The following is a 26,288-nucleotide window of genomic DNA, read 5'->3' on the forward strand; positions in this document are numbered from 1 at the left end:
TTAACAGTAATAATGTTTTTGAGACCTCTCTGTTTTAGAGAACTGTCTCTAAACCATAGATTCCCAACCTTTTTGGATGCATGGGGCAATTTGCAAACAGGAGAAATTGTTATAGGCAACCACACACCCACAACCGTACTCTCTGGCTATAGAATCACCCTTCCTTCAAGACTCATTTCATCAGCAAGGGCAGGGAATTCTGAGCAAAGTCCTCTGTGAGTACACGTATGCCTGCGGTCATCGCACTGGTGACTCCTAAACTGTGGGTAGCTTCAATTAAAAAGTTATGCATCACTGATATAATACACATGCTGAGGCAACACACAAGTTTGGATTCCAATGCTATTCAGAAGCATGGCAATAAAAATCAAGTACCGCTTGTGGCCACAAGATGCCCAGAGCTGCTTTGCAGAGAAACATATGCCCTGCTTGTATCCTATAACAAATGGAGCAAGTGGGAGAGTGTGCAGCGATAAAGGGCCTGACAATATATTCAACAGATGCACAATCTTACAATTGTGTAATACTTAAATTAAGTATTACAATTTAAGTAATACTTAAAACCAAGTAAGGAGCCAACAGAAAACTGATGTGTGACAGCTAATGTACAGACCAATCCTCACTGAATGAAATAATGGCCCGATGGCAACAACTCAAATATGGACTAGTCCCGATTCCCAATTCCCTTCTCCCATGTTACTAAATTACTTTCCACAAGGAAAACTATACTAACCTGGCTCATAACCAAGTGTCAATTATCTACAAAACAGTAATGCCAACATTGCCTTCTTATTTTACAGTTTTCATCTGCCAGGGGCAGGGAACCTTTGGGGGCCAGTGGGCTAGAACCCTATCTGTGGGGCAGGGGTGAGGGGCTTGTGGGAATGGCCTTGCAATATAAACTCTAGTCAAGAACAGGTAGGTAAAGAACCCCTGTAGGGTTAAGTCCAGTCAAAGGCGAGTATGGGGTGTGGTGCTCATCTCACTTTTCAGGCCGAGGGAGCCGGCATTTGTCCGCAGACACTTTCCGGGTTATGTGGCCAGCATGACTAAGCTGCTACTGGAGCAATGGAGCACCGTGACGGACACCAGAACACACGGAAACGCTGTTTACTTCCCCACCACAGCATTATCTATTTATCTACTTGCACTACTTGCTTTCAAACTGTTAGTTTAGCAGAAGCTGGGAGAGAGCTCATCCAGTAGCAAGAGATTCGAACTGCCAACCACAGTGCCACCTGTGTCCCATTTATAAACTCTAGTAATGCATCACAAGTCCCTTATAGGAAGGATTTACATTATGGGAGCAATATTCGGGAGGAACCTCTATTCGGGACATGTGGAACTGAGGTAGTAACTAGCAGCGATTTCAAGGAATGAAATTAAATCCACAAGAAGCCCAAGTGCTCAGCTTGAGTTACTGAAAAATTTACTGCACAGTGTTCTCTAATAATTCTTACCGTGTTGGTCGCTCCCACTGTGTTGTTCGTGTAATATGATTTAAATACTGAATTCTTCCAGAGGCCGTCCTCCTTTCCTCCCAACTAGAATTATACATTGAAAGAAAATCACCATATTTAGAAGAAGTTTGTTTTAAATAAGTTTTGAGCCAACAGACACCATAACATGAACATTATGTATCCACACTATTTTTATATTACTCATTTTTATTTAAACATATTTTTACAAAGATAAAAAGAAATATACAGTTAAAAATAATAATGTTAATGTTACAGAGACAAGCCATAATATAGGGCAGTAGCATCAGGGCTACTAATCAAGGGAACCAAATTACTCTTTAGTAAACTTCAGAAGTGCCCAACTACTGGTACCTCCCAAATCACAGGAGAGGACATTCCTAAGGGTAGGAGCCACCATGGATAAGGCCCTGTTTTCTGTTGCCAGTAGGTGGCATTCTGCATATTGCAGAATGTGCCATCAGAAAGGCCTCCTCCATATATCTGACTGGATAGAGGACTGTATAGAGAAGGACAGTACTTTAGCTAACCTTGACCCACGTTGTTTGGGGCTTTACAATGCCACCTAGAAGATCATGAGGTTAGCAGTGCATGTATCATAGTTGCTGAACTGACTCTATCCAGAAAGCCGGCGGTTGGCAAAGCAACCATAGTTAGTAATAGGCACTCCTCGCCATCAAAGTCATTCACCCATCAACTGACAGTGATAAATCTAGCAGCACCCCCAAATCACATACCTGCTCTTTCAGGGAGAGCAGTGTTGAGGGTAAGCAAACATACAAGTTACTGGATGTGAGGAATCACTGTGTTTATCTTATCAGGATTTAGTTTCACTTTTATCAGGATTCAACACACACACACACACACACACACACACACACACAGAGTTACTTCTATCAGTGAAGTAGCCTTCTCCAACCAATGCTGTCCAGATGTTTTGAATTTCAACTCTCATCAGACACGGCAAATGTTCAGGGATAATGGGAGTTTGTAGTCCAGTATTTTCATGAAGTTAAATTGCCGATCGGCATCTCTAACTCCGAAATAAGTCTACATGTAAATAATTTTTTAGAACACACTAGTATTCTTCCCTCCATTTTTCATTACTGCAAATATCAGACAAAAATGTAAACGGCATTTATGAAATGTAAAAAGTGTTACCTTACCCATCAGGTAGATCATTGTCAAACAGTCTACTGCAGTCCACAACTTGCCCTCCAGTACCTATCCGGTCTCTGGATTGAAGACTTACTAGTAAACAAACAAAAAAATGCCAAAATCAGAGATGCGACAATACAATTCAAATCACGATTGAATTGGAAAGAAATTACACAACTTGTTGATACAGTCTTAAAAGCCTTCTTTTCAGTTGATTAATTTTTACACACCATTTCAACAGAGACATGATGAGACTGTCCCCATTCAAATGTCACACTGAGGCAGGATTGATAGTTTATTCTGGTTTATTGGGAATAAGCAGCATACTGGAGCACACAACTTAATCATTCCAACTTTGCTGCTGTCTTTGAACAAGTGGGACAAAAAAGCTGCAATAACCTTGGGTTCCCATAATACATGAACCCAGGATCCAGGTATCCTCTTTGGTAAGAGTGCATTTCATCCACTGAGGCTAGTACACCAGCTGCAGCTTCACTTGGTGACATCTAGGTGTGGTTGTGCATGAGGCTGCCTCAGTAGACTGCAACAGCTGCGACTGTTGACCATGATTAGTCAATAGTATTGAAATAAATTCACTTGGCTTCTGGACTGTTTCCAAATGCAGTTCAGAGTACTGGACTTTAAAGCTTAGGATCCAGGTACATGAGGAACACCTACTAATATTCCCATATGCTGAAGTCATATCTGGGGGTACCTCTGCCATCTATGGGAAGGTGGGTGGCAACCAGAGAAAAAGCCTTCAGTGGCAGTGCCCTGTTTGTGGAATTCCCTCCACAGAGAAGAAGAAGAAGAAGAAGAAGAAGAAGAAGAAGAAGAGTTTGGATTTGATATCCCGCTTTTCACTACCCGAAGGAGTCTCAAAGCGGCTAACATTCTCCTTTCCCTTCCTCCCCCACAACAAACACTCTGTGAGGTGAGTGGGGCTGAGAGACTTCAAAGAAGTGTGACTAGCCCAAGGTCACCCAGCAGCTGCATGTGGAGGATTGCAGACACGAACCCGGTTCCCCAGATTACGAGTCTGCCGCTCTTAACCACTACACCAAACTGGCCAGAGAGGTTTGGCTGGTTGGCTTGCACTTAAAAAAGTAGTAGGATCTCAACCAACTCATCACTCCATAATATTTGGGGTCTACCCTCCACTGACAAGAACCCTATAGGGAGAAGAATATGTTTCTGTAAAGACCACAAAACCAATAATAAACATGGCTTCAATAATCCTTAAAATATGGAATTCTCACTGAATTTAGAATTACTTTGCCCTTTAATATGGACTGGCACTTGTATTTTACAAGATGGAACCGTATTTAGATTCTTGATCAGCATTGTGGAAACAAAGCAGTGTATTACTTTTAGAAATTAAATATATACACGCCTATAAGAAGTACTGGACAGGGAACACTGTAGAAGTAAGAAGAGTCCAAATAGGCAGCTCACAGTTCCAGAAAAAATACATACAAACATCCCTTTAAAAAAAATGGCAAGCTTTGTCCATTTGGTAGTACTTCTTATGCCTGAAGATTTTTCAGTAAAATAAAGGCTGCCTGTGAAAGCCTAAGTAGCTAGGTTTCTTTTATAAACAGGTTAGTCAAGAATGAAACTGAACACATGACATTATTTGTGGTTTCTGTGGCATTAAGATTAATGTGCTTTTCCTAATCCTGTTTAGATTGGAAGTGAATGCTTGTGTCTAGACCAAAATGAGCACCTATCCAGCAAAAGATAATAAGAGAAGCTAGGCCCCCTTGCAACCAAAAGACCTGCCAATTTTCTGAATGGGAGGCACCATTCGCAAACAAAAACCCTGCAGATCCACTTGCTGGAGTCAACATTCCCCAGGGAGACCTGAGTATGCAAATGTTAAATAACCGAGACATCAATTAACATAATCTAGTGCTTTGCTTTGTTGCATGGAGTCAAATCATGTCACCTCAACCACTTAAGTTAGTGAGCTTTTAAAATTAAATCAAACTGTAAGATATACTGGGTTGGATCCAAAGGCTCCATTTTGTGAAGTCTCCTCCTATGAAGTCTCCTCCTATGAAGTCTCATTCCATTCAAGGACCCTTCGGTAAAATCTACTGTTGTTCTTTTTTATCATAGATGCAGTAATGGTCTTAAAAACATACTCTGCAATATATAATGTGTGATTTCTCACAATGATGTTGTCAAATAGCTTCCTCTTTCAGGGCACCATAACTTGAAAGCACCAGAGCAACATTTGCAAACGTTAACTTTTGTCTGTTCCTATTCAAACAAAACACTCAGACAGGTTTTCAAGGGCTGAAATATAATGGATTTGATCCAGCTCTCAAGTTAAGCAATGTTAAGGCCTACTGATTTCAATGGAGAAATAGTACTCTGCTTATCTCTCTCCCACTGAAAATTAATGAAGCTTCAAAAGCATTCAAAGTTGGTTGAACTTTAAATCTCCGAAAAGAACCTTAATCCCTACCTGATACATCATCAATGCAAAATCTATGGGTGCGAGACATTTTCCCAATCAAATAATAGTAGTAATAATAACATGTTAGGGAAGGCTCGCAATGGAGTGGAGAAAATCAAAATAGTGTTCACAAACATAAATGCAAGGAAGATGATGCCATCTTTCCATTCACTGAAGGTAATTTAAACCAGCAGACATTTTCATGAATAGAACAGGGAGAGGCTATTATTCCTGTTTCCTTCTGCGCTCCCCCCGCCCCGCCCCCCACAATCTGCTACAGAGACATGGATAACCCTTGAGAATAGTTTGGGAAGTAAACAGGGGGTTGCAGGAGAAAATGAAGAAATACCGCACTTCTGCATTTGTTCATGGAATACTTCACTCCGTCAAAGAATCTTCTGTGAATACTGGATACAACCTGATTTAGTATGTTCCATTTCTAAGAACATAATTAGAGCCGGCCTGATCAAATCCATGGCCCATCTAGTCCAGCATCCTCTTTTCACAGGGGCCAATTAGATGCCCACGAGAAGCCCAAAAGCACACCGGAGTCCAACAGCATTCTACCCACTTGTGATTCCCAGCATGTTCCAATGTTTTTTCCAGGACCCTCTTCTGGACACTATAAACCTTTGTACTGTACAGCTCTCCAAAAGGCTGCCCTGCCTCACATGTCCCATATGCAGGAGGAGGAAAAGAGGCAGGAACAAACTAGTAAGACACAGTGTGGCATAGTGGTCAGTGCGTTGGACTAGGTCCTAGGAGCCCAGGGTTCAAATTCCCCACTTGGCCATGAAGCTCAAGGAGTGACCTCTGTTCAGTCACTGCCACTCAGCCTAATTCCTTGTTGTGGAATTAATTGAAGGGGAAAAGATAGGATATAAATGCAATAAATCATAAAATCATAACTACAGCCAAGTCTTTACCATGAGAGCCTTGCCGAACTTTTGCCCATGTTTCGTAGCTATGGCAGCTGCGTCACACAATGTAAGGGGGATTTTCTGCCAAAACTGAGTAGGGATTCATCAAACCCCCCTCTCAGATTGCAGGCTCTCCACACAGGAGCTCAAACACGTGTCAGTAATAGGGGGAACTGGCCTCTGCATGCACACTTTTTCAAATTCAGATGCTAAAATCTTTGATATTTTAACTACATGTTAAAACCACATATTCAGATTAGCAAAATCAAATCTGCACTTACCTACAATCTGTCCCCTAACGGTATCATTGTCATTTGGCCCAAGTTTGCACAGATCCAACCTCTGATCTATGGAAAAACAAAACAAACAGCACAGCTTACTATGTATGACAATCACTTAATACCTGCATATACTATAAAGTTTCATGCATTGTTCTTTGCCTAAACATGTCTGTACTTTATTAAGTGAGGGGAAAGCATGCTTGTTTTCATAAAAGATTGCTTCTATATAATAATAAATTCTAAATTCTAAAAAGCTCATTCCAAAGCAGGGTCTACTCACAACCAGTGTCTTTAAGGCGGTTTATGGCATTGGAAAGAAGTCTTACGCAGCCCAGAAAACCAGCTCCCTGTTTTTTATGAATTTTCTTGTGGTTCCATACACTGATCGTTATCGAATCTGACTTCCCAATGTATCTGAAAAAGGACAAGAATTGGAGCAACACAAATTGTTAACTGCACTCTTTGGATAGTCTATGGAATACACTTTATTTTTTTTTTACTTCAGTGTGTTTTTGCAGCTAAGAAGTGTAAACATGGTTTCCCCTGGCAGAAGAGGTCAGATTCACAGGAACTGCATGCTACAGATTGGCAAAAGCTCCCCAAGTAATTTATTTGTAAAACAGATTTTACACGAAGGAATTTCAAAAGAGCTTTTCAAAATGTCTTGCGTAAATCAAACACGGTCGTCCTTTGGCTAGACAATGACAGTATGTCTAAGTGCAAATGGCTGGTATATCATTGGGTGTTTAATCCTGGGGGGGATATAAAATTTAAGAATTATGGTTCTCCCTGAGAGATGTTTAGCAGTCTTCTTCCATTACACATTCCCTGTTAGTACAAACATCCAAGTATTCCACTTACTAAAAGCATATCCTCCTACATTCACCCATTTAAATTATCTACTTCCCCCACCCGCAGAGCTGTAATATATCTTTAGTTATCTAACCATAAATGAAGCTGTCAGGACTGGCAGACCAAAACCCTGTTGTACCTTCCAAGACTTACAAGGGTAATTTTTTTTTTCAAGTTTGGGGAACACTTCCTCCCACCCCACTGCTGCCCCCACCCTGCTCCACAGTATCTGAAGGCCTACATGCAAAAAAAGTCAAAGATTTCTGTTGGCAGTTTGCATAAAAAAACAACACAGCAAACAATCACAGGAGGGAACAGTGCTACTGAGCAGGGGGTGAAATTGAACTCTAGTTATATTTAGATTAAAAGCAATGCACAGCTTTGTATTATTTAGTTATTTAATTTTATTTAGTTATTTAATTTATATCCCACCATTCCTCCCCAAAGAGTGAGACAATAAATTATATGTTGTCAGCCACATAAACAGAGATTAATGTAGTTTTCTGACAGGTTATATTTTGATTTCATTCACCATGACTATTCCAATATAATTCTATTCAGAAGTCAAGAGTGCCAGATAAGCAATAGGAAAATTGAAGCTGATCTTGTTTCATATTTTGTCCGCCTGCTTTAAAACCATAACGTTACAGGGTACTAAATAAAAACTGTGCTCACTGTAAAGCCTTTTCCAGTGCTCTTTAAAAAAATTCATAACATGAAGGGATATGGTAAATGTATTTAATACATAACTTTATAAATATATTTACATTTTCAGCTATTACAATGTTCTGCGCAAGTCTTGTTTGTTCAGGATAGAGGCTGCTATGCCTATTGCATCTAGCTGGTTCAAAGAAACTGAGGAATTGCGAAAGGACACACAGTCCCTGTGTTTAGCATAGGAATCAATGCAAAGTCGTCTTGCCAAGTAAATAATGTTTTTCCAGAGGAAGGAAAACATTTCCTTTATGATTGCGTTGAGCTTTTTGGAAAAAAAAGTTCTTCGTCTAGTCTACTGTGCACTTGAAGGCTGATAAAAGTATAGTAAGTTTCACTACCGGTAGATTGGAAGAACATTACTTTACTTTTATTTTGAATCAAACTGAAACTAAACGACAAAAAAATGAAAAACCAGAAATTGTATCAAATAGCAGCTAAGACTCATCATTCATTTGACTCTATCATTATTTATCCATCTAATGCTGCACATCACTCCTCGATCTTCTAATATTTGGCATAAATTCGGATAATGGAAGCATGTGTGTGAGCAAAGACAAAGTTATGAATGCTAGTGTCAAATCTAGACAATAAATCAATATATTTGTTTCACTGGATCCAATTTTCAACAAACTAGTTAACCAACTATGTTCTACACCCAACTAAAAATCTGTGACAGAACTCTGTTTGGGAGGTGGAAACCAAATGTAGGCAGCCACTAAGTATGAAAAATCTGTGTTGGAAAAGCCCACTTTGCTTGTCAGGATAGAGACAATATTTCTATCTACAGTAGCAAGCAAGAAACCAACAGAAACTGATTTTTAATCCTCTCTGACAAAAGCTTTTTATTGCCTTGACGTCTCCATTTACAACATCAAATTGCTCTAACCAATGTCATGCTTGGGTTTTTTTTTTTAAATTCTACAGAGACATGCCATTCTTTACGCACTGGAAAAGCTGTAAAACATACAGTAAAAATGGGAAATAAGATTGCATTAGAGGAGTGCTTAACAAAAATGGGCAACATTTTGTTGACATTCAAGTTGATGACATAAAAGAGGACCTAATTCTGGAAGAGGTCCTAGATTTTTCCACTAACTAGTCTGAACTAATTCTATCATCTTTTTATTTCAGTTCCTTCTCATCAAAATCTTAGTTAGATATTACATTAATTGCATGCCTCTTGTAATGCCAAAATATAATTTTAAAGAGTTTATAGAATTCCAAGTACATGCAACACAATTTAAACATTGTTTTACATCACAACAAATCCATTTCACACTTTGGCTGTGTACACACCACACATTTAAAGCACATTACAGTCGTACCTCGTGTTGCGTTCGCTGCAGGTTGCGAACGGCGCGGGTTACAAACGCAGCAAACACTTCCGGGTTTTGCCGTGCGAAGCATTCTGCGCAGAAGCGCAATATCGCGCTTTTGCGCATGCATGATATTGCCGCTCGGGATGCGGACTTTTCAGGGTGCAAAAGGCACCCCGGAATGGATCATGTCTGCAACCCGAGGTACCACTGTACTTTCCCTAAAGAATCCTGGGAACTGTAGTTTGTTGAGGGTGCTGTGAATTATAACTCTGGGGGCAAACTGCAGTTCCCACGATTCTTTGTGGGAAGCTATGTGGTTTAACTGTGTACTGAGCCATAGTTTCAGTATTCATAAGGGGGGAAATGTTCACTGACTGCCAAGCAAGTTATTTCCTATAACAATGAATGTGTCATAAGTCAGAGAACAGCATTCCCATGCAACAGTGTGTTGTTAGGGTAAACATTATTATACTTTCAGAATCTACCGTATGAAATGGATAGTACAGCAGATAATCACAGACTTCTGGATTAGTTACAGGTAAGTAGCCGTGTTGGTCTGCCATAGTCAAAACAAAATAAAAAAATCCCTTCCAGTAGCACCTTAGAGACCAACTAAGTTTGTTATTGGTATGAGCTTTCGTGTGCATGGTATCTGAAGAAGTGTGCATACACACGAAAGCTCATAACAATAACAAACTTAGTTGGTCTCTAAGGTGCTACTGGATTGAATTTTTTTATTTTGTTTCGACTTCTGGATTAATTGCCAATGTTTGGCAGAAAACTACATATTATCTGTACTATGTTATTTTTTTAGTCTTCTGTGAATGAAAAGAAATACTGAATATATGTTCTCCACAAAGAGTTGGGAACTTGCAAGAGTTACGTGAGCCTTCTGCAACCTGCTGTCCACCAGATTTGATTTGATTTTTATACTACAACTCCCATCAACTCTATCCGGCACACAGCTGATGGGAGTTGTAGTCTGAAACAGCTGAAGTTCATCAGGTTATGTTGAAATAAATACGTTTAAATGACATGGGGGGTTTGTGTGTGTTTTTTGCATCCTTTCTCCATCAACACCCTTAATTACTGTAAGGTTACTTAAAACCAAAGATCATCAGCAAAGTCCTATGCATGGTTGCTCAGAAGTAAGCCCATTAGATCCAACTGGACTTACTCCCAGGACTTTTGTCATGACCCAGACTGCTGAATTCATTTGAGCTGGGGACCCAAGCACTTACTAAACCAGAGTGGTCCAATATGCAGCCCTCAGTAACATCTGTCACGCCCCGCCCAAGCCCTCGGGCCTCCTTCCAAATGCCCGGTGCATTGCTCAGCCCACTTTGGGAAGGCAGCAAGAGGGGTGGGTGGGTGTGTCAAATTTTGACTTCACCGCCTCCCACTGGATGACAAGGCAGTGTGCGGCCCGTATTTTCAGTGTCAAGGTACTCTTGTGCCCCACTTGGTATGAAATGTTGGGTCACATTGTACTAAAGCCTCGTGACTCTAGGGAATCACAAACCCAGGCTAACACAGAACTGCAACATTTGCCCCTCTGCTGCAACTATTTAAGTATAAACAGCAAAACTTCCTGGACAACGCCATTGCCACAGCTAGCCTCATTTATGCTGTCTGCAGATAAAATAGAGAATCATAGAATTATAGAAATGTAGAGTTTGAAGGGAACAAAGGGGTCATCTCGTCCAACACCCTGCAATGCAGGAATCTTTTGCCCAACATAGGGCTTGAAATCATGACCCTAAGATTAAGAGTATTATGCTCTACAGACTCAGCTACCAAGGCAGATAAGGGGACAATCAAACAGACCCCTGACCCCAGTTAGGGCTAATCAGAGGCTTTGGCTAGCTGTCTGGTGGGAGGCCTGAGGAGCAGATTGTAGAGAGACTTACAGCGAGGGGGGAAAGTATTTGATCCCCTGCTAAATTTGCCCATTTGCTCTCTGACAAAGAAATGACCAGTCCATCAGGGGCGTCGCTAGGGGGGGGCGCTGGGGGCGGTACGCCCCCGGGCGACAGGGGCCACAAGCGGCGGGTGGGGGCGACAAGCGGCGGGTGGGGGCGACAAGCGGCGCCCCTCCCGCCACTCCCCAGGCAACGCCGGTCACCCCGGGAGCAGCAGCGCTGCACGGATGGGGTGCTCCCTCGGCCGTGCGCTGTTGCTCCTGGGGCGACCGGAGCGAGCGGCGGCGCATGGGGGTGACAAGCGGCAGCCCCTCCCGCCATTCCCAAGCGCTGCCGCTCCCTCCGTCACCCCAGGAGCAACAGCGCACGGCCGAGGGAGCACCCCGTCCGTGCAGCGCTGCTGCTCCCGGGGTGACCGGCAGCGTGGGGAGTGGCAGGAGGGGCCGGCGCTTGTCAGCCCCACGCGCTGCCGCTGGCTCCGTCCCCCCCGGGAGCAGCAGCGCACGGTGTGTGCGGTGCTGCTGCTCCTGGGGCAACGGAGCGAACGGCGGCACGTGGGGGGTGGCAGGAGGCAGCCCCTCCCACCATTCCCACGCGCTGCCGCTCCCTCCGTCACCCTGGGAGCGGCAGCGCACGGCCCGACGACGGAGTGCGCCTGCGCGCGCAGGCGCACTCTGTCATCGGATCGCCGCTTCCACAGCCTCCTTTTGAGCCGGAGAGCTTAAAAGCGAGCTCTTCGGCTTAAAAGAGGGCTGCAGAAGCGGCGCCGGCACCCCCGGAAACGCCCTGGGGGCGGAGCGTCATGACGTCACAATGTGATGTCACGACGCCCCGCCCCCGGGGCGTTTCCTTTGCCGCCCCGGGTACCGCGGAGCCTTACTCCGCCACTGCAGTCCATAATTTTAATGGTAGGTTTATTGTAGCTGTGAGAGACAGAATAACAACACGAAAACCCCCAGAAACCCAGAAGACAAATGTCAAGAGATTGATGTGCATTATAATGAGTGAAATAAGTATTTGATCCCTTTGTAAAAGATGACTTAGTACTTGGTGGCAAAACCCTTGTTGGACGTTACAGAGGTCAGACATTTCTTGTAGGTGGCCACCAGGTTTGCACACATCTCAGGAGGTATTTTGTCCCACTCCTCTTTGCAGATCCTCTCCAAGTCAGTAAGATTTAGAGGCTGATGTGTAGCTACTTGAACCTTCAGCTCCCTCCACAGATTTTCGATGGGATTAAGGTCTGGAGACTGGCTAGTCCACTCCAGGACCTTAATGTGCTTCTTCTTGAGCACATTAAAATTCTTGAGCACCATTAAAATTATGGACTGGCCATTTCTTTGTCAAGGGGCAAACGGGCAAATTTAGCAGGGGACCTTTGTTGCCTTGGCCATGTGTTTTGGGTCATTGTCATGCTGGAATACCCATCCTCAACCCATTTTCAATGGCCTGACTAAGGGAAGGAGGTGCTCACCCAAGATTTGACGATACATGGTCCCATCCATCATCCCTTCGATGCAGTGAAGGTGACCTGCCCATTAGCAGAAAAACACCCCCAAAGCATAATATGTCCCCCTCCATGTTTGACAGTGGGGATGGTGTTCTTGGGGTCGTAGGCAGCATTCCTCCTCCTCCAAACACGGTGAGTTGAGTGGATGCCAAAGAGCTCGGTTTTGGTCTCATCTGACCACAACACTTTCACCCAGTTCTCCTCTGGGTCATTCAGATGTGCATTGGCAAACTGCAGATGGGCCTGTACATGTGCTGTCTTGAGCAAGGGGACCTTGCGGGCTCTGCAAGATCTCAGTACTTCATGGCGCAGTGTGTTACCAACTGTTTTCATGGTGACTATGGTCCCAGCTGCCCTGAGATCATTGACAAGTTCCCCCCGTGTAGTTCTGGGCTGCTTCATCACCGTTCTCATGATCATTGCAACTCCACAAGATGAGATCTTGCATGGAGCCCCAGACCGAGGGAGGTTGACAGTTATTTTGTGTTTCTTCCATTTGTGAATTATTGCACCAACTGTTGTCACCTTCTCACCAAGCTGCTTGGCAATAGTCTTGCAGCCCAGTCCAGCCTTGTGCAGGTCTACAATCTTGTCCCTGACACCCTTGGACAGCTCTTTGGACTTGGTTATGGTGGCTACTTTGGAATCTGCTGGATTGATTGCTTCTGTTGACAGGTGTCATTTGTACAGGTACTGTAATGAGCTGGGATTACAGGTAAGACCTCTCCCTTACAGCAGGTGCTTCTAATCTCAGCTCGTTACATACAGTGAAGATACCAGGTAGCCTGACATCTGGCTAGTTGATAGGGGATCAAATACTTATTTCACTCATTATAATGCACATCAATCTCTGACTTTTGTCTTCTGGGTTTCTGGGCTATTTCCTGTTGTTATTCTGTCTCTCACAGCTACAATAAACCTACCATTAAATTTATGGACTGGCCATTTCTTTGTCAGGGGGCAAACGGGCAAATATAGCAGGGGATCAAATACTTTTTCCCTTACAGTCCACTTCTGGGATATAGATTTGGACCAAGCTGCAGGTGCCAACAGCTTCACTCAGAGGGCTGAGGCTGGCTGCCACACACCCATGTTGTGGATGGGGCCAACCGGAGCAGCCTGCATTGCAGTGAGTCAAGACTCTATGTGCCCAGAGGCTCTTTCCCCTGCAGACAGGCTGTGGGAGAAACATCTGCCAGCGGGTAGGCTGTCCAACAGGAGGAGTTTTGCCCTATGCATGCAAAGTTCTAATATGTTGTAACTGATAATCTTGTGGCCATGTTTAACTCACTACTGGCCTAAGCCTGTTCACTGCTCCTGGACCTCGCATTCCCCTGTGTGGTGCACAATACAGTCTAGCATTTCCCTCAACAATTTTCCTTCTGTTCAGCTCAGTTGGTAAAGCACGAGACTCTTAATCTCAAGTTTGTGGGTTCGAGCCCCACACTGGGCAAAAAGATTCCTGCATTGTAGGGGGTTGGGTCCTTCGTGGTCCCTTCCAACTCTACAATCCTGTGTTTCTATGCTCTTGAGTCTTCTTGGGCTATAATGCAAGTAGATGCAGAATATTTTACGTATGTATGAAAGAAAATGTTACAATAAAAGCGTAACTAATTTTATGCCAGTAACATACTGCACAAATAAACTGAGAGACCAGAAAGAGGTGTGTGCACGTTCATGTGTATGTATGGTAGCACAGATATTCATCCCATGCCTGTGTTCATCAATTGTCAGAAGAATAAAGATACTCACCGTGTCCATTAAGCACTTTGATAGCTACAGATGAAAAGCACCACAAAAGAACTAGCTAGTTACTGTACTTTTAAAAGCTAATAAACATTTACCAACTCTCAGAGAAATTATCAGGGGTTACCTAATGCTATACATTTCTATTCTATCAATCAATGTCCAGCTCGAATTCTAGCTATATTGTGATCACTCCTATCAACACCTACAAGTCATAATGCTGATTCCACTTTGGATCAAGGGTATTCTTCACAGTATCTGTAGAATGGCACTGGCCAGATCCGTCAACCACCACTTTAGCAAATGGATCAGGAAGCCCTGTCAGAAGGGAGGAAAAATACATAATAGGGTGGGAGTATAATTAAATTAGGTCATCTTAATCATGAATGACTGCCAAATATTGGCTTTTTATAACATATTTTGATTCTTCCAAGTTATCTCTTTTTCACTAAACAGTACAGTGGTGCCTCTGGTTATGTACTTAATTCGTTCCGGAGGTCCATTCTTAACCTGAAACTGTTCTTAACCTGAAGCACCACTTTAGCTAATGGGACCTCCCGCTGCTGCTGTGCCGCCAGAGCACGATTTCTGTTCTTATCCTGAAGCAAAGTTCTTAACCTGAAGCATTATTTCTGGGTTAGTGGAGTAGGTAACCTGAAGCGCACGTAACCTGAAGCATATGTAACCTGAGGTACCACTGTACTAGTATTCTTATGTTATCCTAGGAATTTTAAGAAACTCAGAGGCCTTTCAACTTGTTTCTGTACTCAGTCATCTCTCGGCTTGAAGGCATCAAACCTTTCAGCATTGTTGCCAAATGTAACATTAAAAAAAAGGAAAAAGAGAGACTATCTGGTGCTTTTTCTACAATAAAACCCATAAGGCGGTTCATAGCCTGCCTTTCTATTTACTTATTCATTACAACCCACATGCCATTCAGAGTTTGCTTGCTTAGACTCGTGGCATAGGTGCCTCAAGACACAGTAGGCTATGATCCCAAATACTAGAAGAAAAGTAGTTCTTTACAAATGTTCTCACTAATCAAATACTTCAAAGAAGGGGAAGACTCTTTCAATAGTTCCAAAATCAATACACCTGATTATGTGACCACAGATTAAGTAATGTATATAACAATTTACAAATTTATAAATATTACATAGTACACAAGAGACTACAGCTAAAACCAAGGCTTTTCACATGATCTCACACCAAATTTATTAAAGGGAAGCCTGAATGAAAACATTTTTCACACTAGTCTGCTGCCCTGTTTAGCTTCTCTCATAACAATTTCCACCCTTCTTTCTGAGTTATTTTCGTGTTTTGTGGTAACAGTTTCTAAAAAGGCAATACTACCAAAAAAAACCCAACAACAACAACTCTGTGCATTGTGTGTGCAATAAACATGCATAGCCCTTTGGATCATTGCCTTGAACTTTAGATTCCCACAAAAATTGTGGCAATTCATTTAAAACCACATTAGTGCTCTCTGATTTAGCTGACTGATTACCACATGGTAGCCAAGGCAAAGAGACATTCAAACCTTGTGTAACAGAATTCAGATACAAATACATAAACATTTACTTACGGAAAAAATCTTTTTTCACCAAGTTTTTTGCACACAGAACTGTAAGAAAAACAAAACACATTATGAAATACGTTTGAATTTATCTACAAAGCATTTACAAAAGAGCAGCAACACAATCACATGTATTGCTAAACATCACGTTAAACCACATTTATAAACTATGACTTAAATGTGAATGCAAAAGAGTTCTCACTCTACCGCTTCCCTGTTCCTACCACTGCCAGGCCACCAAAAAGAAGCCAAAGTCTGGCTTGTTGGGACATCCAAACCTAGGCTTGTGGTTCATTTCTGAACATTCACATTAAACCATAGGTTTTTTAAAATAAAAAACCCTATGGTTTAATGTGACATGCAAACCAGGCCCACATTTGTATATGATTTATTAGAAATGTTCATAAGATTTTATCAGACGTTTTATCAGATCTTCTCAGATTTTTAAGTGCAATCTTAAATAATAAAGAGCAGACAGTAACAGTCTGAAAACACCTGGTGTTAATCCAAATTGTGGAACTAAAGTGCTAAGATTGGAGATAAGCCTCTGCCTGCTTCCAGACTGAACTGTGAATCCCCTGGTATCCTATGATGCCAGGTGATTGACAGGTGGTTGGTCCCACCCACATGTAAATATGGCCTGCAGAGGCTGGGCAAGTTCTGAAACTCCTGATTTAAACAAACTGTGTTTTTTTAAAAAATCTAATTAAAATCTCCAATTTTCATTTGAGAATAAAAACACAGAGCACATCAGAACTGTATTTTTTGTCTTCTTTCTTATTCTTCCTCAAACACATGCCCCATTTCTCCACACACTTGCATCATTCCATTAAAATGACCAGGGCTTCGACCTCAGTTACGGTTGCAGTCATTGTTTTCATAGAATTCTTCCAGACAATATGCTTATTGTCCAATTGCTATGGTTTGTTTCTTTTAATTACACCAAGGGGAGCAAGTTATTATGATCCATTTGTACAAAACTTGTATTTTCCCACTGCTGCATCTTTTTTCTTACCACAGAAAAATCCATTATGGAGGGAAAGAGCAACATAGCAATCTCTCTCCAGGTGCAAACAGAAAAATGTACAACTGAGGTAAGGTGAGAGAAGTGCTCCCTGGGGAAATTGGATGTTGGAGAGGCCCTTCCTTAATTTATTGCCATCAGGTTTCTTGCCATCAGGTTTCTTGCCATCAACCAGTTGTAGAACCATTTCGTTTCCCTAAAGAGCTTTGCTTTCTGGCTCCTTTGCAATGTTTTGCTTATGGATTTCAGCTCTCAAAAAGTTTAATTGATTGCTTCTTCTCTTGGTATGAGATGTCCTCAACTCACACAGCACTGCTTGCTTCCCTGTCCTTTCTTTTTTAGATTATAGTAAGAGTGGAATAACAATATTAACCAATGGTGTTGTGAAACTGACTACAAAAAACAAGTGGGCAAGTTTCCTAGTTGGGTGGTGAAACTTACTAGAAAAACTCAGGACCTGAAGCCTGAATGCAATAATGTTTATTGGAAAGTAAGACTGTAATCCTCTTGCCCTCTGCCACAAACGGTTTGTAAAAACATCCAATTCTCAGAGCTGTGCAATTGCACTGTAGTGGAATACACCCACAAAATTAAGAACAATGCATGTGCACCAATTTGAAACTCGTAAAAACAAACAAACATACACCCAAAATGCTAAAATGGTGGTAACAAGCACCCACTTCAAAGTGTTGAGAGAGGGTTGTGTATTAACAATGAAGAGTTAAGAAAGGGGAGAGAACAACACTGTCCAATGGGCTATGTCCCACCAACTGTGTGGATGGAACATAGCGATCTGAACACACACACACAAAATGTTATACACCTTGAGTTGTAGACAATGAACAAAAATTTCATTTGCATCTTACAGTGAAGAGAAATTATCTGGTAGTGTTAGGAGCCTCTCCTAGTCATTTAGAGGAGGGAATGGTATTTTTAGAGCATCTCGCCCATACTCAAATAAATATTGTCATTCTTGCTAGTCTGAACAGATATTGCTTATTAATTCCAAATATGCATATTAATTCCAAACATTTACTACAATCCTGACAAGTATACATTGCAATTTCACACATTTTGTTCATAGCTGGGGTGTGGGGAGGGAAGAAACATGTGGTTTTCATTACCTGGGCCTCTCAGGAAAAGCCAAAGACATAGCACAGGTTAACAACATTTGGCAACCATCGACACTTTACTTTTTCAGAACCACATTGCATTATAGGGCACAGGGGGTGATACAGGCATGAACAAGAACATCCTGTGAGCGGAACTCCACCCAGGGAGTCTCTGAATCCAATCCCTATATTTTAATAGAACTTTCTTTGGAGATTGGTTCATATTATAAAGTGACAACATGTAAGGAGTACAAGGTCATCAAGTCTAAACCTCTACTGCAAGCCACCTCTATACAATCCTAACCTTATGTCACAAGGAGAGTAGATGTTCCACAGAAAGATACCAGCAGAACTGCAGATGACATAATCAAACAAGGGCATACACTACAAACTGAAGGCAATCACATTATCCTTAATTTGACCCAAGGAAAATTCCTTTGGCATCCTAAATATGGCGTTCTGTTTCTGGTTCATGCTCAAGGACTAAACCAAAACTCCACCCAACATGACTTTTAAAGAACACATGTCCACATTACCCAACATTCTGTCTCCAGCTATGGCAATTTACAGTGTCTCCAGATTAATGGGGAGGTACCCAATATTTTTAAGGTCCTTAGAATTTTTTTAAAAAATCATTTGCCTTTAAAAAATTAGTGCCATTGTCTTTCCTTGCCTCCAAACCAGGAATCCTACAATCAAACTTTCCAAAAGGAAATTCATAAACACTAGAGCTGTCAAACATATGAACTGTATATTCCAAAAAAAATTAATGTAGGTGCCTTTTGAGATACTGGAGGAAGCAAGAGAACTCACTATTAATTGCCAGAAACCAACATTACTTTTATCTTTTGTTCCCAGTTGTAGAAGGGCACCAGAACAAAAAATGAGTAAGTGAGCCATTTTACTATAATCAAGTAAAGCTTTAGTTTATTGGGGGCAGGGGCACAGAAGCTCTCTCTATGCAATATTTGTTGTAGGTGTAGTTTTGCATGTTTCTTTCTTGCAAAACACCACAAAATCAGGGGGCAGGTAGTAGAGACAAAAAAGTCAATAGAGGTGGAACCATTTTTAAAACTGCCGTTCTTACTGACTATAAACAACAGGCTGAACAATCAATCTGAACAAATATTACCGGTATATTGCTGAAGGCAGAAAGTATTCCTGAAAAGCTACAATGCCATTAAAGAAGGGAAAGGGGGGAAGGGTTGCAATTTTAAGAAACCCATGTATCTGGGTTTAAATAGTTGCGTTCCCATTCTTATGCACAGAGAATTTGGAATTTGTCAGCTACACTGTAGAGTCTACCCTACACTCTAATATTTAATTCAATCCTTGCAAATAATCATTCAGGAGACAGTCACCCTCCTTCCTATACTTGCCCAATCCACATGCCACAAGCAAATGCATGCACTCATCTGCTTTCCAAGCGATGCTTTCCCCCTTAGAACAATACGAGGACCATACTGACCCCTAACACTACAACACAGTTAAATTTAACAAGAGTTTATAAACAAAAAATAAAAAACCCACAGCTTACAGGTGTGGTTTGTTCAAAGTTAAAAACAAACACACAGTTAAGCCTCAAGGCCAAGCTCAGATGATGACTGCCTACATCAGTGTTTTTCAACCTCTGTTCCGCGGCACACTAGTGTGCCGCGAGATGTTGCCTGGTGTGCCGTGGGAAAAATTGAAAAATTCAAGAGAATTACTTTATATATAGTCAATATAGGCACAGAGTTAATTTTTTTTAACATTTTCTAATGGTGGTGTGCCTCGTGATTTTTTTCATGAAACAAGTGTGCCTTTGCCCAAAAAAGGTTGAAAAACACTGGCCTACATGAGTTTACTGTTTTTCATCCAGGGTAACTGCAACTTGCCTCAGGCAAACAGCTTACTTGACATTGAATATTTTTCAAAATTAAAAGTCTACAGAAGCAGAAATAATCCAAGCAAAAATATTTTGGTGAACATTTAATTGAATGAAAAGCACTTTTCTGGGGATAGTTTGAGTGACAGCTTCTTTTCATTAAAAATGGAATGCAACTAACATTATTAAAATTATACTTTTTCTTGTAGATTTTCTTATGCAGCGCTTACTAAAGTTTCCATGCTAAAACACTGCATTAAAAAAAACATGAAATGAAATCAATAATATGTCTGGAGAAATATACCCAATTTCTAGGAACAAACTGAGAACATGTTTACATATGCAGGCACCAGCATCATGGTTTTAGAAACCTGGGCAACTGAGAACTTGGAATTTTTAAAGGCCCATATAAATAACTTAGAAGACTTTAAATTAAAATGTCTTTAGTGTCAACACTCCATACAATTAACATGCTTAACATCAATTAACATCGAAGAACAAAAGTTTATAGTCTCATTTTTATAATTTTACATCATTTAAAAAAAAAATCAAAGACAGTCATTAAGTCTTATCCACTGTTGAAACATAAGGCTGATCTATGAGCTGTTACATTTTTGTTATTACTAATGTCCGAAAGTAACAAATTTCATGCTGGCAAACAGCAACATTACAGCAGAAAAAAATAACTTGGTCCAAAGATAAATTTCTAATCCTCTGGTTTTCTGATGTCATCACTGCAGTAAAACAACCGAAACTTTGTGAAGTCAATCATTAGCTCCACCAAAATAAAACAAAAGATTCAATAATACAACATTATTCTTGCTTCTCAAAGGATGCATTTTAAAATTGGTAAGAAAGAGGACAAGACAAAAAAGGGTAAGTTCTACACCACAAGCTTGAGAGGGGTGGGTGGGAAATCCCTAGGCTATCCACAATAATCTTTCACTGAAAGTCATTACCATGGCTTTTGCTGATTGGTTCCCAGCTGTTTTGCATGCATTATGCAAGGAATATAATAATTAAAAATAGGTCCCAGCTGTAGAAACACAATGCTACACTGCTGCTAATGTGTGCTGCACTGATAATGAATAGACTATGCTTTAATCTGAATAAATCTCCCAACTGCTCTGCTGCCTCTTGCCAAAAATTTCCTTTCCTCCTCCAGACTGTGGTTGCATTCCAATTACACTGCTGATTGGAATGAAGCTACTTGGGCAGGGGGTGGGGGTGCGCTGGAGAGAAAAGAGAAAAAAATAGGAAACTCTCTATTTAAAAATATGCTTCTGAAACCTAAGAGCAACACTGGCAATTTAAACACGTTGATAATACATGTTTAAACGTTTGTGACATTTTACCAGGCTTTATAGAAGAGGTTTCTTAGAAGAAGAAAAACTTCAGAAGAGAGCATAGAGAATACCCTAGGTTTTTTTTTCAGTACTTCTAACCAAATTCCTATGTTTTTGCTGAACTGCTGGCAAGCTACCCAGCCACTTACATTTTTCTGTGATTTGCCTTCCAGAGCACATCACAATTCCAGAGATGATATGAACCAAGCTTTCTAAAGGGAATTGTAGCTAGCTGGAAACACTTGACAATAAAACTTTAGCCATTAATATTCTCCTTTCTAGAAAACATGTGGCAAAAGTGAATTAAATTTGTTGAGAAATGTTCCGTCTACCAACTGCAACAGCTCCCCACCCTTCACATAATGGCTTGAATCCAATGAAATGACAACTCAAGGGAGGGTTCTCCACTTTATACCAAGTCTCCTTTCCTGCTACATCCACTATGTAACATCACAGAGTCTCTAGAGCAGTGATGGCAAACCTTTTAGAGACTGAGTGCCCAAACTGCAATCCAAAACACACTTATTTATTGCAAAGTGCCAACACAGCAATTTACGGTAACCTGAATACAGTAGAACCTCTACTTATGACCGCCTCTACTTGGGCCTGATCCAAGTTGCGACCGCAGCAAACCCGGAAGTACTGGGTTTGCTGTGATTCGCACACGTGCAGAAGAGGCTTCTGCCGTTTGCGCATGCGTAGAAGCGGCTGCTGCCGTCTGCACATGCACAGAAGCGAGCTGCCGCCAAATGCGCCTGTCCACAACAGCGCTTCTACAGCGACCCGGATCGACTTACAGACAGACCTCTGGAACTTATTACGTCCTTAAGTAGAGGTTCCACTGTACTAAGGTTTTAGTTTAGAAGGGGAGGTTGGCGCATCCATATGGAGAGAGTGGAGCAATACAGTGATACCTCAGTTTTCGAACAGATTAGTTCTCAAACTATTTGGAACCCAAACACTTCAAACCCAGAAATGAGTGTTCCCGTATTCCAACTTTTTATGGAAGCGGAACGTGCTCTGTTCTGAGTATAACTTCCATTTTCAGAGTAAGGGAAGGAGGGCAGGGTAACAAGTGAGCAGGCACCTGCCGCCCTCCAGCACTGGGTCCCTCTGCTGCCGCAGCCACAACAGCAAACCCCCCCCCTCCAGCTCCAGAGGCCCCAGTGCTGAGTAAGTGAAGGTTGGGCTGGGGTGGCAAGCAAGCAAGCAAGGGATGTCACTGCCCCCCCCCCCGGCCTGCTCCTGCTTGCAGGCAAGTAGGAGTGGGATCGGTCTGCTCTGCTAGGCAGCGTTGCTGCTTGCACGGGAACAGGAGCTGGATTGGGGCTGCTCAGCTGGGGAGGTGCAGGCTCCGTCACACTTTCCATTGAGGGGTTCGTGGCTGCACTTCCCTCAAGAGAGAAGTTTAAATGAGCCCCCACCTCCGCATCAGATCCCCTGCGACCCCGTGAAGGCAGCCAGGCTGAATAGTTGCTGAGGTTGGGGAAGGTGGAGGCAGCCTGGAAGCTGCATCTGAGAGCCCCTACATCACCTGAAAGCAGTCAGGCACTCCTCAGCTGAGCTGCCCGCTCCTGCTCCTACTTGCGTGCAAGCAGGTGTGGAGGTGGGGAGCTCTCAGAAGTGGATGCTTCGTGCTCCCTAGCTGAGCTGCCTGATCCCGCTCCTACTTACAAGCAAGCGGGAGCAGGGTGGGGATCTCTCAGAAGTGGAGTCTTAGTACTTCCCAGCTGAGAGATCCCCACCCTGCTCCTGCTTGCACACAAGTAGGAGTGGGATCGGGCAGCTCAGCTGGGGTGTGCAAAGAGGGCCATCTTAAGTAAATCCGGCGCCCCGCCAGGCAGGGCCAGGCACAATGGGAAGCCGGAGGGCACAGAGGGGCAGGTGGGGAAGCTGCCAGCTGTGCTCCACCTCCACCTCCACCTCCGCCTGCTCGGCTGAAGCGGCAGTGTGGCACTGCCGTCCAGGAAGCCCTGGCTGCAGCGCCGGCAGGAGGCTTGCCGACGGCCTCCCCGCATCCACAGCCCGAGAAGAGGTGGGCAAGAGCAGTGCTGCCAGCGGGGCTGGAGGGCGCAGGCGCCCTCCTCAGGCTGTGGCGCCTTGCGCGAGTAGCCTCAATGGCTAAGACATCCCTGCATGCAAAGCCTCCACTCCCACTGGCCCCGGCTGGAGGGTGTGTAAAGTATGGGTAGGCAAACTAAGGCCCCGGGGCTGGATTCGGCCCAGTTGCCTTCTAAATCCGGCCTGTGGACGGGCCAGGAATCAGCATGTTTTTACATGAGTAGAATGTGCCCATTTATTTAAAATGCATATCTGGGTTATTTGTGGGGCCTGCCTGGTGTTTTTACATGAGTAGAATGTGTGCTTTTATTTAAAATGCATCTCTGGGTTATTTGTGGGCAATAGGAATTCGTTTCCCCCCCCAAAAAAAAATATTCTGGCCCCCCACAAGGTCTGAGGGACAGTGGACCGGCTCCCTGCTGAAAAAGTTTGCTGACCCCTGGTGTAAAGCCTCAACCTCGCAGCAGCAGCAGGAGGAAGACGGCTGCTCGGAACTCCTGGCAGCGCTCTTCTGAGCACGTGCATAGCGCTGCGCCCTCCCCAACCACAGCGGAGGCTCCCCAAGGGAAAACATGCACCCTGGAGGTTGTGGCTCTATTTTGCACCCACCCACCCCTGACGCCCCACCTGAGGCGCTTCTACTCGGACACAAGTTGAGCTGAGGACTCAATGTGCTGCCCTCGCCTTCTGAAGGTTCTGTGCTGGGGTGACGGCATGCGTGCCCACAGAGAGGGCTCTGAGTGCTCCCTCTGGCATGCATGCCATAGGTTCGCCACCACTGCTCTAGAGGGTGTCTAGACCCCCAGGAGCACCTTTTCCATGGGTGCTGGAGCTGCTTCCAGAAGGGACAGGTAAAAAAGCCCTATTAAGTTTACTAGATACAGATCACTTTTCTAATACTTAGGGACTTTTTTGTATCAGATTGATTTTTGCCAGTTTATAATATTCCTCCTATGATTGCTCTAATTTAAATACGGGATAGTCCTAAAAATGTAGGAAGTATAATTTTGAAAATACCTCCTAATGTGTCAGAGTAAACATCCTCTAACTTATCTTCTAACTCATGATACAGAAACACAAATACAGCAAATCCACTATCAGTGAAACTCTTGTTTCCCAAGCACCAAGGCATTACATGCCACAAGGCAAACCACTGTTCAAAGTCAGGGGAGTTGGAAAAACAGCTTGTGTGGTATAGTGTAGTTCTTTCGAAAACCAAGTCAAAAGATACACTTTCATGCATATCTCAATCTCCTTGGATTGCCAATGGGTATTTAACTGGTCCTGAGTACAGTACAAGATCTTTCCTCCTGCAATACAGCCTAGTCATCTCATCTCTAAAAGAGCTAATTTAATGTGGAACTACAAAGCATATTAGGGACGTGGGTGGCGCTGTGGGTTAAACCACAGAGCCTAGGGTTTGCCGATCAGAAGGTCGGCAGTTCGAATCCCATTGCTCAGTCCCTGCTCCTGCCAACCTAGCAGTTCAAAAGCACGTCAAAGTGCAAGTAGAAAAATAGGTTCCGCTCCGGCGGGAAGGTAAATGGCGTTTTCGTGCGCTGTTCTGGTTCGCCAGAAGTGGCTTAGTCATGCTGGCCACATGACCTGGAAGCGGTACGCCGGCTCCCTCGGACAATAAAGTGATAAAGTTCCTACACAAGTGTGCATACGAAATAAAAATGTGACTTGCAGTTTAACACACAGAGCTACCTAACTACAAGAGCATATTGTAACTTTTTTTAAAAATCCAGGCCTAAATAAATCAGAATTGTTTTCTGAACATTATAGCATTCCAGCACCTAAATCAAATGATATTACTAAGGTACTGCAAAGTTTAACAGTGACCACTTGATAATGAAGTGTTTTTTAAGTATATTATTAAGCTTGTAAATTTTAAAAAAAGATTACTGGTAAATATTTTAAACTTTGCACAGGACACCAAAAAGTGGAGGAAGACAGAAGAGATTTCAAGCAAATTTCAGTTAAATTTCAGTATTTTTATAGATGCATATGAACAATGCCAATCTTCTAATTCAGTGATAAAACTCTGGGGTAAATTTCCTCTTAAAAGCAAATCTGAATTTCCTTAAGAAATATCAGACTCCAGCAATCTGCACTTAGGATTCCTGAGTAACTTGTGGACACAGTCTGCCTACATTTGCCATGTTTAGACTCCTGTTTTAAACATCATGTCTACTTCACAGTATTGTTTTGAAGTAAACAAAAGGCTTCCTTTTCTACTCCTCCTCCCATTTTCTACTTTCTAAGCCAAAATTAAATGAAAAAAGAAAACATGCACACTGAATTCCCAGAGACATAATACATTCATATTTCTTCAACTCGATCAATGATGAATTCATGTCATTTTTGCACTAGTTCTGCTTGCTAATTTAATACAGTTGTCAAAAAGTACATTGGAAATTAAACTTGAAAGCACCTTCTATAAAAACTTGAGAAATAAAGTCTCTGTTTCAAAAAGTTCTTTCGGATGCCTGCTTCCCCACTAATGGCAACTCTGTAAAGTGTTTAAACCCTGAAACCAAAGAGTACCTCATATGAACAGGATTTCACAGGTATTTGATGCCATTGTTGTTGGTTTTGCACTCCAGAGTTCACTCCCCCTGTGCACAATTTGCTGGCACTTTTGACTGGCATGGGGAAAGGCACAAGCAACATCCCAGGTAAGGTCAACCACTATTTAGCATTTAAAAAATCTAGGATGCATATTCAACAAACAGAGGAAAATTCCACTGCTTGTTGCTGTTTAGTATATATGAATGCATCATGTCTGCTTAAAGATTCAAAATCCCAGTATATCAAAGCAATCTCTCTCAATATTTGCCTATCAAGCAACGTGAGCAGGCACTGCATGAGCAATATCAGAGGTCTACAACAGGGGTCCTCAAACTACGGTCCGCAGGCCAGATCCAACCCT

At 42.5% G+C, this 26,288-nt stretch overlaps 1 protein-coding gene across 2 annotated transcripts in view; it reads right to left on the reverse strand.

Annotated features, from left to right (window-relative positions):
• Positions 1-26,288, reverse strand: part of SMURF2 (SMAD specific E3 ubiquitin protein ligase 2) — a 70,931-nt gene that overhangs the window by 22,515 nt on the left and 22,128 nt on the right. Inside the window, exons 2-7 of one of the 2 annotated variants that reach the window (XM_033138869.1) lie at positions 15,953-15,991; positions 14,577-14,685; positions 6,582-6,715; positions 6,302-6,367; positions 2,645-2,729; positions 1,461-1,544 (exon numbers count right to left, since the gene is read on the reverse strand). In XM_033138869.1, the coding sequence (XP_032994760.1) occupies positions 1,461-1,544; positions 2,645-2,729; positions 6,302-6,367; positions 6,582-6,715; positions 14,577-14,685; positions 15,953-15,991 (517 nt within the window). The remainder of the gene's footprint in view (positions 1-1,460; positions 1,545-2,644; positions 2,730-6,301; positions 6,368-6,581; positions 6,716-14,576; positions 14,686-15,952; positions 15,992-26,288) is intronic. The other variant, XM_033138870.1, reaches the window with a different exon arrangement.

This window comes from Lacerta agilis, chromosome 2 (genome assembly GCF_009819535.1).
Source record: "Lacerta agilis isolate rLacAgi1 chromosome 2, rLacAgi1.pri, whole genome shotgun sequence".
Lineage (NCBI taxonomy): Eukaryota > Metazoa > Chordata > Lepidosauria > Squamata > Lacertidae > Lacerta > Lacerta agilis.